The 17392-nt window shown below is 34.2% G+C and overlaps 1 protein-coding gene across 9 annotated transcripts in view; it reads right to left on the reverse strand.

The window, feature by feature from the left end:
- RUNX1T1 (RUNX1 partner transcriptional co-repressor 1) overlaps nucleotides 1-17392 on the reverse strand; it is a 168022-nt gene that overhangs the window by 18674 nt on the left and 131956 nt on the right. For all 9 annotated transcript variants that reach the window (XM_033126506.1, XM_033126507.1, XM_033126505.1 and 6 more), the window contains 2 exons: nucleotides 10897-10965; nucleotides 4845-5035 (listed from right to left, as the gene is read on the reverse strand). In XM_033126506.1, the coding sequence (XP_032982397.1) occupies nucleotides 4845-5035; nucleotides 10897-10965 (260 nt within the window). The remainder of the gene's footprint in view (nucleotides 1-4844; nucleotides 5036-10896; nucleotides 10966-17392) is intronic.

Raw genomic sequence — 17392 nt, forward strand, 5'->3', positions numbered from 1 at the left:
CCAGAATTAAGGTCTTCTGGTTCCTTTTGGATTCTTTCTGCCACACCCATCTGTCTCTGAGCTTTGCTAGCAAAAGATGATCATCTAATTGGCTGAACATGGCCTTTAAGTGATATGACCATATAATTCATCATCTAAACCTGGACACCTGAGAATGAAGGGGAGCTTTTTTCATAATTACATGAGACAACAGGGGTAACTTTAGGCAGATCAAAGTCAGTAAGTTTCTGAAAGTTAGTCAAGATAACCTGATGGGTATACCTAAATCATTGCATATCCACTGAAAAACCACTCACTCAAACTGGTCACCTTGCACCCTACCTTTATATATTACAGTGTGCTATCCTAACATTCACATTAGACAGCATGAACTAGTTAAGCCTTTAGGCTCTATTCGCCTTTTCTGGTCCACAGAGGAGATTTGTGTAGTTGGATTAAATAATTGATTTGAACTCCTTTAAATGTTTTAACTCATGTTGTTTACACACAAAAAATAAAGAAAGGTTACTCCTTCACCACGTACATACATACTTTGGGCAGATCAAAGCCAATTAGTTTCTGAAAGTTGGTCAAGATCACCAGATGGGGTATACCGCAAACACTGTATGTTCACTGAAAAACCACAGCTCCCTCTTGACAAGCTAACTGATCATCAAATCCTGCCCATTATATCTCATGGGTATCCAGTCAGTACATCCAATGTTTTCCACCCCCAGCGCCACTTCATACCTACCATCTTCACCCAACCATCTTCCTCCTCATCTATCTCCTGAAACAGACTGTTCCCTTCTTTTGGTTTCCTCCAATCTTTCTCCACACTGCAGCCTGAGTGATCTTCCAAAACACTCAACAACCACATAGCCATCCTGCTTTCAAAGCCTAGCAAAGCTTCTCTTCCCATCTTCCTGGCATGGGGGCTCTGACATACCCACTGCCAAGGAAGCAAGGGTAGGGGTATGCGTGGAGTGGAGGGCAGCTGCTGACCAGTTCCTGATTATCCTTACATATGAGATGAAACAAAACTTTTTTTTCCCCAGAAGACTTCACACTAAACTCTATTAAGACTTATAATTTAGCGATTTGACTCCTCTGATGAATTGTAGTCAACATATAGGCAGGAGCCACTGTACCTTCAGTGCCTAGCACTGGCCCAACATAGAATATAAGTTCAAGAATTTGTTATTGAAAGAATAAATTAATGAATGAATGTCAGTAGAGTTACATGAATCAAATAATAAACTGCTCTGGGAAGGTCACAGACATGATTTTTTAATTTCTGGATACAGTTTTTTTTTTTTTAATTAAAATTTATTGGGGTGACAATGGTTAGTAAAATTACATAGGTTTCTTTATACAGTTTTAAAATCAATGTATCCTACATTTAATGGGAGGATTTTTTTCCCAACCCATTACTATGATGGTCAGACCTTTTATTTTTTTCTAAGAAAACAACAAACAATTCATAAAATTTCAGAATTACAATGCTATGTGCGTCTTATTTGGGGCTGAATGGTTAAAACTCAAGAAAATCTTCTGAATATAAAAACAGAAGACAATTCTGAGAAGTACCTGCACTGTCTTCTCTGTCGATCAGCTGGGCGGTGTAGGCCATGGTTGAGGGCTGGAAGAGGGAGCTCTATTCTAGCCTAAGGAAGCCAGAGCTGTTCTGCCTCTTCCTGAGAGGGGCTCAGCGAGCTTTCTAGACTTGAGGTAATTTGCATCGCTGCTAAGTTGGCTTTTATCAGATCATTTCTATTAAAAGGTACACATTCCTGAGTGTGAAGAAAGAATAGTTTGTAGAAAAATATTATAACATGTTAGATTCAAAGTTGTGTCCTCAGTCTTAAATGAAAAGTAAAAAATTCCTGAGGGGGAAAAAGTATTCACCTACAAAATTCAAGCTAACAATTGGGCAAAAGGTATAGCTGAACTAAACCTATCACTAGGCACATAGATTGTTCTGGGATATTGTCAGTCTTTGGGAAAACTAGTGACATTAATTTGTGTGTGTACTTATGTGCAAGACTGGAGGAATCTCAGCTTCATTCAAATGAAATCTCTCTTCCATCGTTTGTTCTTTCTCAGGAAAATATCTACACTACTTTTGAAGAAAAGAGGCTTAATCCTTTGAGAGATCAAGCCCACCACCCCAAGTCTTAAAAAGTGGCCTTGTAGTTTAAAAAGAAGTTGGAAACCAGACCTAAATTGCCGTTCTTTATCTGCATCCCCAAATTACCACAACGATCCTTATGAAAAGATCCTTCTTTCATTGTTATGGAAAAATGTGAAGACTGACAGCATGCTGTGAGTTCCAGTTTAGACTCTGCCATTTCTTAGCTGTGTAACCTTAGCCAGATGTTTCTTCATGGCTAAAATTATCATGTCTCAAGGTTCTCGCCATTGTATAAGACAGTTTCACTCATCTGCACATCATGAGAAAGACCAAAGCTTTTAGAGGCGTAGTGACTTTCTCAAAATCATAGAATTGTGAGATGGAACCAGGAATTAAATTGGCCCCTTTGAATTACACACCTTTTCTGCTAGCATAGTCTACTTTAAAATCCTTGTGAAAGTGTCTGTGAAAGACAAGGGTAGTGCTAAATTAAAGATCAGTTTCCCAAGAGAGCCAAAAAGAAAGAAAACAAAAACAAATTACTATGGAAGATCAGTTATACATAGGTTTTTTTCATTCTATCTACCACATACCATAACTACTGTGGATGAAAAAGGGGCCACATACTAAACCTGACAAGCTCAGGTGAGGCCTGCATGGCAGGCCCTACAAACTCAGAGACTGAAATTAACCACATAGGATAGTCAGAACATAAAAATTCCTAACTAAAATCAGGTCGTGGCTGGTAGTCACATCCTTGGCCTGTAGCTTCCTTGACAAAGGTCAATATTTACCTTACGTGAGCCTGTCTGTTGTTATTTTTGCATCTAAGATAACATACCCTTGGAATGTCAGAGAAATCCCTTTTTCCGGACCCCCAGGGCATGACCCACAGCACCACAGCAGGAAACTACAGAATCCCTCATTGTTGTTCTTGTCCTGATTGCCATCTCTGTGTTAACTACTAACTGTCCTGTACCTACCAACGAAGAAGATGTATCTGTCTCTCCAATTTACTTTTTATCCAATCCCAAAGATGTCCCTCCTTTACTTTCTCCCACCCCCTTATCTACCACCAATGGATTTCATGTAACCCTCCTCCTTTGATTCTAATGTATAAAATAAGTTGCAAAACTGCCATTTTCCGGAGCATTTTCTCAATCGGTTGCGAGTTTGCTTCCCGGCACTTGTCAGTTTGGCTCAACTACACTCTTATAAGCATTCTCTTAGGCTGGATGTTTCTTCGTTGACAGTACTGTTTGATACACCATATTTTTATAATGCTGAATACTAGGGTCAAGATTATGCATTCCTGGATAGGTTTTATGAATAAAAAGCTTATAGTGAAGGAATTAGAGCATGTTATTGGACAAATACAAAGACTTAATTCTCAATTTCTCCTTAGATGTTTATCTTCAGAATTTAGCAACCTACAAAATACTCTTAACATAAATAACAGCCATAAAATATTCATGTTAAAGTGATAATGTTTTAATGGTGGCAACAACTGTGCCTCATGATATTACTAACTTGAATAGAGCAGAGCAAGTTCTCTCCAAAAGATACTAATAATTTTTTAAAGCACAAAGTCCTTACATATCTTAGCCACAAGATACCACTAAAATTGAATTTATGTCTAGTTAATTAATGGAAAAGTCCGCAGTTAAAGTGTAAGCTTCCCTTTGTTCCTGAGAAACTTTCAAATGTTGAAAATCAATTTATTTTGTCCTCTTAATATTCATCTGCTACACATTAAGTAGAAACTCTGGGCATGGTGATTCTCACAGGGTCTTTCATCTACAGAGAAACTTGGTACAAATTAAATTCTTACTCTCCCTCACAAATTATAGATATGTATTGTAGTAGACCGTTGATTTATCAGTTCATGGTTTTGCTAGTTCAGCTAATTGTAGTTCTTTATGTAAAGTTATTTTGGGGTTGGGGATTGTGGTTCTGAATTAATGCGGAGCAGCACCATGTTGAACTGACTTACATATGCTCTGACTTAGACTCTGTTTTAAAAAGCATCCTGTTAGATATTGTTTGAGATATTGTTTGTTACTTCCCAGATCTTTGAGCCATTCAGGGTGTGTGTGTGTGTGTGTGTGTGTGTGTGTGTGTGTGTGTGTGTGTGTGTGTGTTAATATACTGGAATGATACTGAATGATACTGACTTTGGCAGTGATGTTATATTTTGAAATAATCATAATACTGGTTATTACAAATAATGTGGAAAAACAGACTAGCAGAAAATCTCTTAGAAATGTTTAATTGATGCAAACATTGTTTTAGCATTGGACTTTAGGACCGATAATTAAGGAAATGACTTTGATTCCAGGTATGCAATGTTTTTGGAGAGCACAGCTTACACAGGGTATCTCTATCAAATCCGTTCTATTTGAAGGAAACCACAGACATATGCTAACACACACAGCTGAGTTTTGAGTCTACATAGTGCTAGGAAGTTATAAGAATTTCACTTTAATCCATTACCCCCAAATAAAAAACCTTTTTTGGCAGAGTTGTTATTTTAGGTCGTTAACAAAGACAAAATCTGATCAGCTTTTGATCAATTCCACAAGTACCAAATTATTCTAACTTTCCCCCATAGATTTGTTTATCTAAGTCCAGTATCCGCTTTGTGTGTGTGTGTGATCTCCTGGATCAAAAACAAGCACTCTAACTAGTGGAAACCATCTTCTTCCCTTGGAAGCTCCCACCAGAGCCTCACCTCGCTGGAATCCTCCTGCTGATTGATGACAGCGAGCGCGTCCTCTGCTGCCTGCCGCTTGGCCTCTGCGACCGTGCGCTCCATCTTGGCACGCTCTGTCGTAATCATGTCGTGGGCTTTCCGCTCAGCTTCGGACACGGCCTTTTGCAGCTCAGTCATCGCCTGGCGCTTCACCTCGTTAACAGCCTCCTCTGCATGCCAGGCAGATCAAATAGAACAAGAGAACATTTCTCTGTTAGTGCAGGACCTTGGATACTGACCACTGTTAAAGAGAATTCTATAGAACAGGCATGACTCTCATCCCAATTATTGTGCAGTTCTGGCTGTCTAAAAAACAGATTTCTAAAAGTCATTTAGGAAAGGGTGGAACTTTTTCTTTAACATGCAATTCTGGGAATATTTTTTAAACTACTATCCCATTACAACTTTTCTATCACAACTAGTACCTCCAGAAAGGATCGTGAGGCAAGGCTAAGTAATTAAAGGACAAAAACAACCACCTGAAACCTGTCTGGATAATTCAGACACATAAAGAAGGTCATTTGCCACAATACTATAGGTTAATATGAATATAGGAAATACATGGGTAAAGCTTTCAAATAAAAAAAAAAGAGGAAGGGAATATATTTTACACATAAACATATATAAGTGCAATTATTTTACTGATAAAAAACAAAGCACAATAGTGAAAAGGTAATTCATATACAACAATTAAGTTAATGCAGACCTTTTAAAGAAAATCGATGAAACAGACAGATGATTCAGCTTTTCTTTTTCTTAAATCATTTCCTGAGTAATGTGGATATTGCCTTTATAGACTAAATGACAGGATTTTTAAAACTCATTTTCTCATTTCCAAATTTTAAGCTGTTGTCCATCTACTTAATAAAATATGTACAGTTTCCCATAACCAAATGTTACACTGGACAAATACAGTTGAATCTTACCACAGGCCAAAACAATCAGACCTGACTACAAACCTGCAAAGTGTCAAATTAGCTCTTTATTTTTGGCTGTGGAAAGGGTGCAAAGATTTGACTAATATACAACATAAGATTGACAACTAAAACAAGTAATTTCCATTAAAAAATTAATTGTTCTAATTAACAAGGGAAAATATCCTCCCCTTGCATTAGTTTATCTAAATTTCATTTTTATTCAAAGCAAAATGACAATGATTAATTGAATATTTGATAAACAGTAATTATTAACTTGGCAAACCTAGTACCAATTAACACTCTATTCAAACTAATTATGACATGTTTCACTCAAGTGTTTGCTCTTAATTGTTTCACCCACTTAAAAAGCACCTTAATTAAATGTTCTGTTAATTAAAAACATAGATTCCTAATAAAAATGTTTTACTGTAGATTAAAAATGTAAGAGATGCAAATACTCATATGGTTCTTTAAATTTCCATGGTTTATTTCACACATCTACAGTCTATGTCTTGAGGATCCATTAGTAACTAACTGTCATGACTTTTGGAGCCTCCATCACTTTAGCAGTATTATTTCTTAAGTTCATTCATTTGCAATTACTGAGAGGTGTTATACCGTATTTTACTGTGCATAATGTGCACTGTTTTGCCCAAATTTGTGAGGGAAAAATAAGGATGCACATTATACATGGGTAATACCAATTCCATATCTATACAAATGTTTTTAATTCTTTTATTTATACTTATGAGTTAAAAGTATAACTCTAGAAATCAATAACAATATCCGTATGTAAAATAATATCCTGGAATATGATAATCAGTTTTGTTGAACTTATGACGAACTTGCAACATGAAGAGTTCTTGGACTTCTATGATGTGTAAATATCATAAATTTGTTACCGGTACATAAAATTTCTTGTACCTTGTATCTGTTCTTGTGTTTTGTAATATTTGTTACATAAAATTTCTTGTATCATAATGTTAAAAAACAAATGTTAAAATTCCTTTATAATACAAAAAAACAAGTACCTAAATGTAAACAAATAAAAATTTGAATTAAAAAATTTAAACAAAAGATTTTTTCCCCTGAAAGTTTGGGCCAGAAACATGGGTGTGCATTATACATGGGAGCACATATACACAGCAAAATATGATAACCTAAAATACAAGTGAAAGAGCCAGACTGGAAATATTAACTAAAATATGTTAAGACTTTGTTGGTTGCTTTAAGACATGCATTTAAACTCTGGATAGAAATAATGTATTGCTCAGAACTTGAAGCACCTTCTTCACCAGGAGGTGAAAAGACACCTTTATCACCCTCTCCTGAACAGGTTGGGACACTAGGGAAGTACTGCCTTTCTAACAGCCAAGGTCTAATTTAGTTGGAATATTCAAGGTGAATTAAAATTCTATCTAAGTGGTAATACAGGACAATAATTTTTGCTTATCATCAAAGCTGTAGCTTGACTAATTGTATATGCAAATCAGGCAATTTATATTTAAATTATGCATTCCTATTCTAATCCCACAGGCATATACAGATCAGCAAAAACAATTGGTAGGACATTTGCAAGGTGCTTGAATATTTGTTACCAACTGCAAACACTGATCATTTGAAAAAGAAGTACAATGAAGAAAACATTCAGTTGCAATTTAAAAACTATCTTTATGTTAGAGTTTTACCAATTATATAAAGACCTTTAATAACTTCAGTGTGCATTTTGTTACCTTTGCTGTTGCTTTTAAAAATATTACTTTGAAGGGAAAACTGATATGTCCTTCAACATTTATTAAGATTCCAAATATTTTAAAATGTATACTGTTATATTATTATATGGTATTATTGGGCAACATGAATAATGTGAATAAAGTCTATAGATTAAATAATAGCATTGTAGCAATGTTAATGTCGTCATTTTGGTAACTATACTGTGGTTATATTCACAGAATGTACTTGTTCTTAGGAAATACACAGTAAAATGTTTGGGGGAAAATATGATGCAAAACAGAAAGAAAAGAAGAGAAGGAGAGAGGAAAAGAGAGAGGATATTAAAGCAAATACAGTAAAATAGGAAAAACTGGGTGAAAGGAATAGAATTTTTTACACTGTTTTTTGCAACTTTTCTACAAATTTGAAATCATTTCAAAATAAAATGGTGCAAAATATATGATGTACTTTCAAGCACAGGATACATGTCTTTTGCAATTTTAATTCTCTGTGAAAAACGATGCAAACTATATACTATTTTGCCTTTTGAGAGCTCTACCCTGGTGTTTTTCAAATGCTTAATCTTTTTTATTTACTTACCTTTCACCACAAAGATAACATATAATATTTTCATTGTAAAGACACACGTTGTAGGAATTCTTTCTTAAAAAAATTTGCCCACAACAATCTTTAGAATCTTGGAAAAGCTTTCAAATTATAATAAGCTGAGTGCAGATATCACATTCTGCCCTTGTTTTCATTGTGTTGGATGCCTTGACACTGCTAACACTAGAAAGCTTTTTAAGAAACCTATGAAGATAAATATTATAAGCAGTTGTTCGAGATTTCCAGATGAAACTGTCACCGTACTTTGGTGACAAAGTACTCCTTAAAATTTAGCATCCATCCATAGAAAACTATTCCCAAACTGTTCCTACGTACGTAGATTAGGGATATCACTATGAGAAAAATACAAATTTAATCAACACCATGACCAAGTCACATTTTAGATAGTATACCTAATAATATACATGATAGGAACATTTAAAAAATATTCCAAACATTTACTTAATAAAGTTTCATTCTTCTTAGAGAATGCATGGACACAATAAAAACAAATATTGATCCTTCTCTACTCTTGAAGTACCCACAATGTAAAGTGCATCCAGAATTGGTTACAGAAACCCATAAAACAGATGGTGAAAAAAAAAAATAATGGATTCAGTAGATTACAACATACCAAGTTAAAAAAAATGATTAAGTGGAAAATACATAGTGCAGTTTTGAATCTGCTTCCAATTGCTTACCACTTACAGTAAGTCTTCATTTGTGCAGTTATTCAAGTTGCCTTTCCAACTTGAATGGTGGTACAGTTAGAAGAACCTGCTCTCATTTTATAGCAGTCAAACAAAGAATTGAGCAGATAATAGTGCAGAAGGAATTTGGATTATACAGTACTGTCAATTTTTCTTTATGAACTATCAAGGATTTAACTTGGGATAAATAAGGGAAAAGCAGAAAAAGACTCTCTCCCTCAATATAAAAAGTCATCCTTTTGTCCAAAATGGGAATTCTTTTACCTCTTATTAGAATAAGTTGCACTGACACCTTAAAAATGAGGAAGAAAAATGGTCAGAAGTAAGATGTAGCAATTCTTTTTCTAGATAAGTGACACCCAGCACATTTTAACAGCTTAGGAGTATCCCATGACTATTATCTACACAGAAAATCTTAGAAGTGATGCTGTAAATCTGGTAAGACTATGCAGCTGAGCAACAGATATATTTAACCTTTGACATTTAAGCTGAACAGATCTATTTGATTTGCATATTGGACATGAAAGAGAGCTTTCTGGTTCTCAGTCTAAGTTAAAGTTATTAAGCTAACAATACTATCAGATTTTAAAATTCCTATTGCTTTTACAAAAACAGGTATTAGAAAAATCTATAAAAACACGTGGATAAGAGCCAAGTGGTGGTTGGCCCGGTGGCTCAGGTGGTTGGAGTGCCATGCTCCTAACACCAAAGTCATCAGTTCAATTCCCATGTGGGCCAGTGAGCTGCTCCCTCTACAACTAAGATTGTGAACAACAGCTCTCCCTGGAGCTGGGCTGCCATGAGCAGCCAGAGGTTGGCGTGAGCTGCCATTTGCTGCCACGGGATGCTTGAGTGGCCGGCCATCGTAGCCGGCTGGCAAGAGCTGCCATGAGCTGCTGTGAATGGCCAATGGACAACTGGTGACTGGCTGCCTCAGAGAGGGGAGTACAAAACTCATAATACTAGCATGGGCCAGGGAGCTGTGTCCTACACAACTAGAGTGAGAAACAACTGCTTGAACTGGAGTGGGCGGGGGGGGGGGGGGTGGAGAGGAGGAAGAAAGGGGAAAAAAAAAAAGAGTCAAGTGGCCAAAGAGTCAGCACGTTGCATGGAACTACAGACACAGCTGGGTCAAATCAAAACCTTTTGTAGAAATCTTTTGTAGAAAAAAACCCTTTCCCTTGACTCTTGCTCCTTGATTATGGTTCCTTGTCTTACACCCATCTGATGACTTACAGAAATAGCATTTTTCAGTTTCTCAGCTCAGTAAAACTATTTTAACTGTTGGAGTTACAGCAGCTCAAAGCTACAGTATGTATTTATCATGTCATCTTTAATTCTTGAAACATGTTTATGCTTTATCTCCTGAGTTGGTTTTTATAAGGTTTTTACTCAACTTCTATAGTGCTGGTGTTCCACCAATGTTCAGCCAGATCTGAACTTCTTTAAGCCCAATAAATCAATGAGTTATCAGGAACTTTAAATCTACTTCAAAACGTAGAGAAATATCTCTTAATGAAAATCAAATAGTGTACATGGAACAGAAAAATAGAAGTTCAGCAGCTTTATCATTTAACTTAGTAATTTAGCTCTGATCATTGAATATTAATTAGCTCAGAAGATGAATTTTAAATATTCATTGTAACCATAAAATTTCTGAGTGCCTCAAGAAGTCAATTAGATTTGATGTGATTTTTTTTTTAATTTAAAAATTCAGAGGAAAAGGCTATAGGATGCAATTTAATTTATAAAACACCAGTTTGTTTTTTTTCATGAAGGAAAAATTACATGCAATGAAACCATTATTGTCCCTGAAAAATAGGAGTTTATGATGGAAATATTGCCATCTTCTCAATTATAGTAGCATTGGCAGATGCTACTAAAATAAAAACTATTTCATGTTCTAATTAGGCCCGATTTAAGAATATTAATCAGGATTTTTACTTTTTTTTTCTTTGGGGGGGGGAGTTGTTTTGTTGTTGCTGTTAGCAGTAAAGTCCTTTCCTGTCATTCTTCACATCACTGCATTTAACAACTGCAAACAGCTGCCAGAACACTAAACTCGTGTTTTTAAACAATTCTTACCAGCTTTCTTCCAGATCTCCTCTGGCACATATCCAGAAGCAGGCCTGTGAAGGAATTCCCGATGTGCATCTATGAAAAGGATAAAAAGCAGTGGAGAGAGGAGGAAAGCACATAAGCACTGTTATGTCATTATTACACCAAATAGAATTAAAACTATGCCCATTCCCTTGGCTTCTTTACAAAAACACAATTTTAAAAGGCTAAGCATTTTACTTCTAGAAAATAAAAATAGCAAGACCAGTCATCAGAACTCAAGGAAAACAGGTCATTGGTCTAAATGCCTTGTATGATCAAAGCCTGAAGCAATTTTAATGATTTAATTATACTATATGATGTTTGGGAACCCTGTCCCCCGCATGGATCACAATGGGTATATTTTATTTAAAGAAAATAAATTGGTAGTTTTTCTTTCCAGAGTCAAACTGGTATTTTAAAACATCAAATATTAGGGTAATATAATTTTCACATAGCTCTAATTCTACCACCTTTCAATAGTGAGACTTACTATGTAGCTAACCAGTTCTCACATTTAATTACTTCTTAAAAATATACTTTAGCCTCAAAAATTTTCACACAAATTAGATCATATGGATTTGACATGGGTGGACGCAAGAAAGAATCATTAGAATGGATATCCAGTTGACCAAATAAAATTAGTACATGCTTTCCAAAAAGGAAAATGAAGTTCCCACTTTAAATGAAATGCTATGCTTATTAAGCTTGTCAAATTTTAAAAGTGTGAGAAAACAGATTACAGTATAATAATAAAGTTGATGTGGGAATGCTAACCTCCAAATAACATGCTCATGGAAATGACATGAAACCGTTTATTTTTTTATATATGCATGAAAATAAACTTCAAGAGTATACAGTCTTCCATAGCTAAAATATGCACTACATGTCTTCCATATTGGATTTTCAATGAAAGAAAGTGTATATACTTAGAAGTTTTGAGGAAGAAAAAAATAATTTTAACTTTTATAAATATACCAGTCATTCAATCCTTGATAAATTTCAAGTAACTGAACCTTTCTCTATATGTCAACTAGTAGGCTGATTTTTTTAAACAATAATTTATCTAACGGTATGCTGAAGGTCAAAGGAAACTCAGTCCAGTTGTCTACGTTTTGTAAAGCTACAGAATATCAAGAACAGAGAAAAACACAACCAATTGATCTAAGTATATATCATTTTACATTTTTTTTTCCTTAAGTTCATTTGACTGTTTTGAATCCTGTTGGGTACATTATTAGTTGAGCAGCGCATAAGATTTCCCCAACTATTCTGAAGTAGAAAAGGCTTATTATAGTTTGGTGAAGAGTATATGAAAACTCTCTGCCCTATCTTTGCAGTGGTTCTTTAAATCTAAAATTATTCCAAATATAAAAAGTTTATTTTTAAAAGTTTACATTATAATTTTATGACTACTTGATAATTGGACAGATTGGAAATACTCATGCATTCTCATGTGCACATTCATTTCTGCAAGAGTAAATGATAAAAACCAAAATGTATTTATTTAAGTAATTTTCATTCATAAAACAAAGAAAGCTAGATAAAACTGGTGCATATATGACTTCAAGGAAATGTGATATGGCTAATTAGATTTGTCAAAATTACCTTCCATACCACTATAACTTTTCAGAAGAAAAAAAGTGCCGTGAAGTTCATATTTAGCCACATAACACAGTGAAACAGAGAGATGTACTTATAAAAACTTTTAAAGACTTTTTTTTTAGGAAAAGACGTTGGCTTAAGAATAGTTTTTTGTGCGATGTCCGAGGGGTAGTGGGGGCGGGGGGTGTCATTGTGTGAGGGATATAAATGATAAATGTCTAACTATTACATTGTTTTATGAACCTGAAACTAATAAAAAAATTGTTAAAATAAAAAAAAAAGAACAGTTTTTTGGATAAAAATAGTTCTGTAAAGTCTGAAGACAAACAGGAAAAAAAATGCCTCTCCAAGGTAGCAAAAAAAAAAATTTTTTTTTACTTATTGGATTAAGGAAAGATCAATAACTTCATAAAAATAACTTTTTGTTTTATAAATGGCCAATTATTTTATAGGGAACAGGTTAAGTATCCAATGTCTATGCATGAAAGATACCAATTACCAACCCCACAGACCATAGGCAGAAGAGAGTTAATTCTAGTGTCTAGTGAATTTGAATCTTGGCTTTCCCATTTGCTAGCCATGTAACATTGGGCAAATTAGTTTCTACATGTCTTAGTCACCACATCTGTAAAGTAGGGACAATACTACCACAGTTAAGAGCACTGGTGTGAGAAATGAATGAGTTACTTCCTATTAGATGCTTGGCACTGCACAACCTAATCTCTCATTAGACATCAGTGCTATTACCGTCATTATTGTTATTGTCCTTATTATTTAGTAAGTTGTCTAATAAGAATAGATATATACTTATTTTCTTATAAATAACTAAGGTGAAAAGAACACCTTAAAGTTTTTTTCTCCTAGCATTTAAATCTAAACAGTACAAAACTTTAAAGAAAACAAAACCATTGAAGAGGTTTAGATTAAGCAATACACATCAGTAATATTTTTATTCCGAGTGTATGTCACTTGAGGATAGATGTTATTTTTATAGTTAACAATTCACTGTCTTACTCCTTGGTGGAAAGTCCTCAAATTTCTTAGATGATACTTTTATAAATTTTATTAAAACCTTAATGAATGTTTATAGCCCCCAAATTTACTCAAAGATAATGTATATGGCTCAATTGTCCACCCATCTTCCCATTAGCTGTATAATAGACATCGTGAGGGTCCATACCACACACTGGAAAATTGTGCAGTATTTCACCTTCCTGGCTACATCTCCTGAAAATCTTTAATGACATATATAGACTCAAATTCCACCTGACCTAGAAACCTGATAGAAATACCAAAGCCAATCAAACAAAACAGTTTTCTTAATCCTTTCCTAATTTCTAAAATAATTTTTTTAAACAGTAGCAGAATCTGAAGGCAAATTATTTTTATAAAATATACATACTTTGCAATATCCTCTCTAATTCTAAGTGCGTCCTACTAAACATCAGGTCTACCAAAGGAATAACAGATGTACTCCTCAGAATTTATTTTGATACACTAATGAATACTATAATAGCTACAGAAACCAAATGACTAATAAATTTAATATTTCTCCTCTGATTAATTAGTAGCAATAACAAAGTCTATATAGGCAAAATTGAGTTTTAAACAAAAAAGTCCTGAAGTTGACCAATATCACAAGAGAACTTCTCTCCTAGGACTTTCTTATTTTAGAATATTAGCTAATATAGACAAACTTACGCAAAAGACCTTACGTTTCAAAGGCTTAGACTCTAAAGAAACCAATTTTAAACCATTAATTCGTGAGCACCTATAAAATATGTTGCTATAAAATGGACAGTTTACTAAAATGTCGTGGTAGAAACAAAGACAAAAGAGCCTATATGAGATGGTTTATAATGTGAAACGTATACATATGTATCTACAGAAAGATGGAAAAATTATAGAAAAGTTCTAAATCAAGTTGTGCTTGCTTTGGGATGCAAATTGCCTGGGGGCAAGAGGAGAAGAGGAGGAGAACCTCCTGAAGATTACACACATCTATGAAGAGAGGAGACTCAGTCAAAGTGGGAAAAGTGTTGTAAGAAATGTGAAGGAACAGAAAGAGCAATAGATGATGTATGAAAAAGATGGAGGATACACTACACTTATGACAGAATGGAGACCACTGGATACTAGATGCAGCGAAGGCAGCCATCAATATACATGAAGGGATGAGCTGATAGCCTTTGGAAAACCAATGTGACCTCACATGACCCAGAACAGCAATGCTCAAAGCTTGGCAGCACCTAGGTATGGCCTTCATCCTGTAGTGGGCAGAATGAGGCTGTGATCATGATAATAGGTTGGTGCAAAAGTAATTGCAGTTTTGCAATTATTTTTAACCTTTTAAACCACAATTACTTCTGCACCAACCTAATATTACAAAACTATCAAAAGACAGGAAGGGTTAAGAAAGTTCATCTTTGAAAATGTTACTTATTTTTTATTTTAAGGATAATAAATTCAGAAATTTCAATATTATGTTTCAGAAGCCCAAATACAACCTAGAAGCCAACAACTAATTGCATTAGGATTTCCATCTTTAACAATAAAAATACCTAATGGACCAGTAGGCAATCCTCTCTTGTTTTTAAAAGATGGACATATTTGATTAGTAGTCACATCATTTTTAACATAGTATACTTAAATACACTAGGCACTTTGCACTAGGAGCTCTGCTGAATGGTCTTGAAATGAGTTTCATGATTTGATTTAAAGGAATCAATGTAAATGTGTAAAACTCTAAACATTTATATGAAGATATACTCTGAAGAACTTGTTTGTGGTTTTTATAATCTCATAGAAGTTGAATGATATATTTCTTGGGTTGGGAGCAAACTTTTTTTTTGTAGATTTGCATTATGAATTAGGGTCCCAAAGCCACAAAAGATCAACTGTATTTAAGACAGAATCCCCCTTTTCTAATTTCTCTGCCTTTTAAACAAAGTTGTCACCTAAAAATTACTGCCTGGAATACTTTCTAGATAAAAAAATACCCAAGAATCTATTATAATTTCATAATGTTGGCTGCCAAGAAAAAGACACTAGTTTCACATACTACTATTCTTTAAAGTTCCTTTTTTGAGATTGCATGTTAGAAATAATAATAATAGCAATTACTTATATCACATCTACTATGTGTCAGGAACTGTCTGATATGCTTTATACCTATTAATCATTTCATATAGAAACACCTATGAGACATGTATTATTATTACCCCATTTTAAAGATGAGGAAACTGGGGCAGGGAGTTCGTTGCCAAAGGTCACAAAACTAATAAGGAGAGAAACCCAGCATTTAAATTCAAACGTTTACTCAGGATGTGCTTTTAACGATCATATTAGATATCCCGAGCATCTAGGCAGTACTGAGAAATTCTATGATTGTCATAGTGCTTGCCAGACAGACAAATTTTTAAATACTAATTCCTCTACCAATCTACTTGGGGCAAGGGGTGGTATTAATTCAACAAATTTATGAATTTCTAAGCTTTTTATGAACAATTAACTTGACTTTTCATTCCATGTAAAACAAACAGAACACCTGACATTTTTTTCTCGTTCTGGCAAGAATTAAACGTTTACCAAAACATAATTTTCTAAATTTCATACCCTATCATCACAATATTCAAACATTAAAAAAAATGTGAAATTATGATCATATTTCAGAGTTTTATGCTTTAGTGTCTAACATGTCTTAAGCCCATCATTACATAATTCTTTTAACTCTAATAATGCAGAAGACTTCTTGAGAAACACAGCAAGAGGGCACACAAATACAAGATGAGCTGTAGGAAGATTCTAGAATCATTTAAAAGCAGTAAAAAGAAAGCAATTGAAAGGAACTAAAATATCAGGAGCCAAGAGAGTGATGTGAACAGCATACAGAAAGAAAAGAAAATGAGCACAAAGGAGGAGAAAGAAGAACCACAGGGACCCAGATAAATACTCCGAGAGCACATCAAGTGCTAACCAGCAGCTACCTATCTATATGTATAAAAGTAATTCTACTTAAGCGATCAAATGTTAATTCTGATGGCATTAACTTGCTCTTCAGTAAAGTACACAATGTAAAAAAAATTAAATGTCTAAATAAGTCATACTTTGAAAATAGGAAAAAAATGTTTTAAAAATTAGCTTTCTAATTTTGTTAAGACTTCAATGTCTGGAGTTTTTCCTGGAAAACAAGTGAATAATAATAAAAATAATTTTAAGCTCTATCATTTCAAAGATAAATCTATTATTTTGAATCAAGATATCAACTTATTTTTGACTCAAAGAGTAGGAATAAATCATGAGTTCAATGTGTACTCAATTTTAAAACTGTTTAAGAAGCTATTCAAAATAGTCTATTTAATATCAGGGAAAACTCCCAAAATTTAATTAGGAATAGATTAATCATGTTATCTTACTAAATCCGTCACACTGACTTAATATCATGGATATAGTTCAAACGTAAGAATGGGAATGAGTTTAACAAGTACAACACAGCAGTCATGGAAGTTACATTCTCCTCTGAAGTTACAGTCCTCAAATACAATTTTAAAATGCTAAGAATGTGTGCATGACTAAATATTGCCAGGGTTTCCAAGCTAAGGATATAAGTAGGGCGATATTTTGAACTATAATGTTATTCTGAAGTTCTCAAGATATCATTTAAGATCAGATAGCAGCTTAAGAATTGAGCTAAAAGTAACAACATAACTGCAGGATATAGAGATCTACATGTACATAAAGATATAGACTTATCACAGCTTTATCTGTACACAAATACCCCACTACGCAGTTTCCAGAGGTACAAATAGTTTTATTAGCCAATAATCTCCAATCCTTTCATTACACATCAATACATTCAACTCCAAAACCTAGGAGAGAA

This window comes from Rhinolophus ferrumequinum, chromosome 14 (genome assembly GCF_004115265.2).
Source record: "Rhinolophus ferrumequinum isolate MPI-CBG mRhiFer1 chromosome 14, mRhiFer1_v1.p, whole genome shotgun sequence".
Classification (NCBI taxonomy): domain Eukaryota; kingdom Metazoa; phylum Chordata; class Mammalia; order Chiroptera; family Rhinolophidae; genus Rhinolophus; species Rhinolophus ferrumequinum.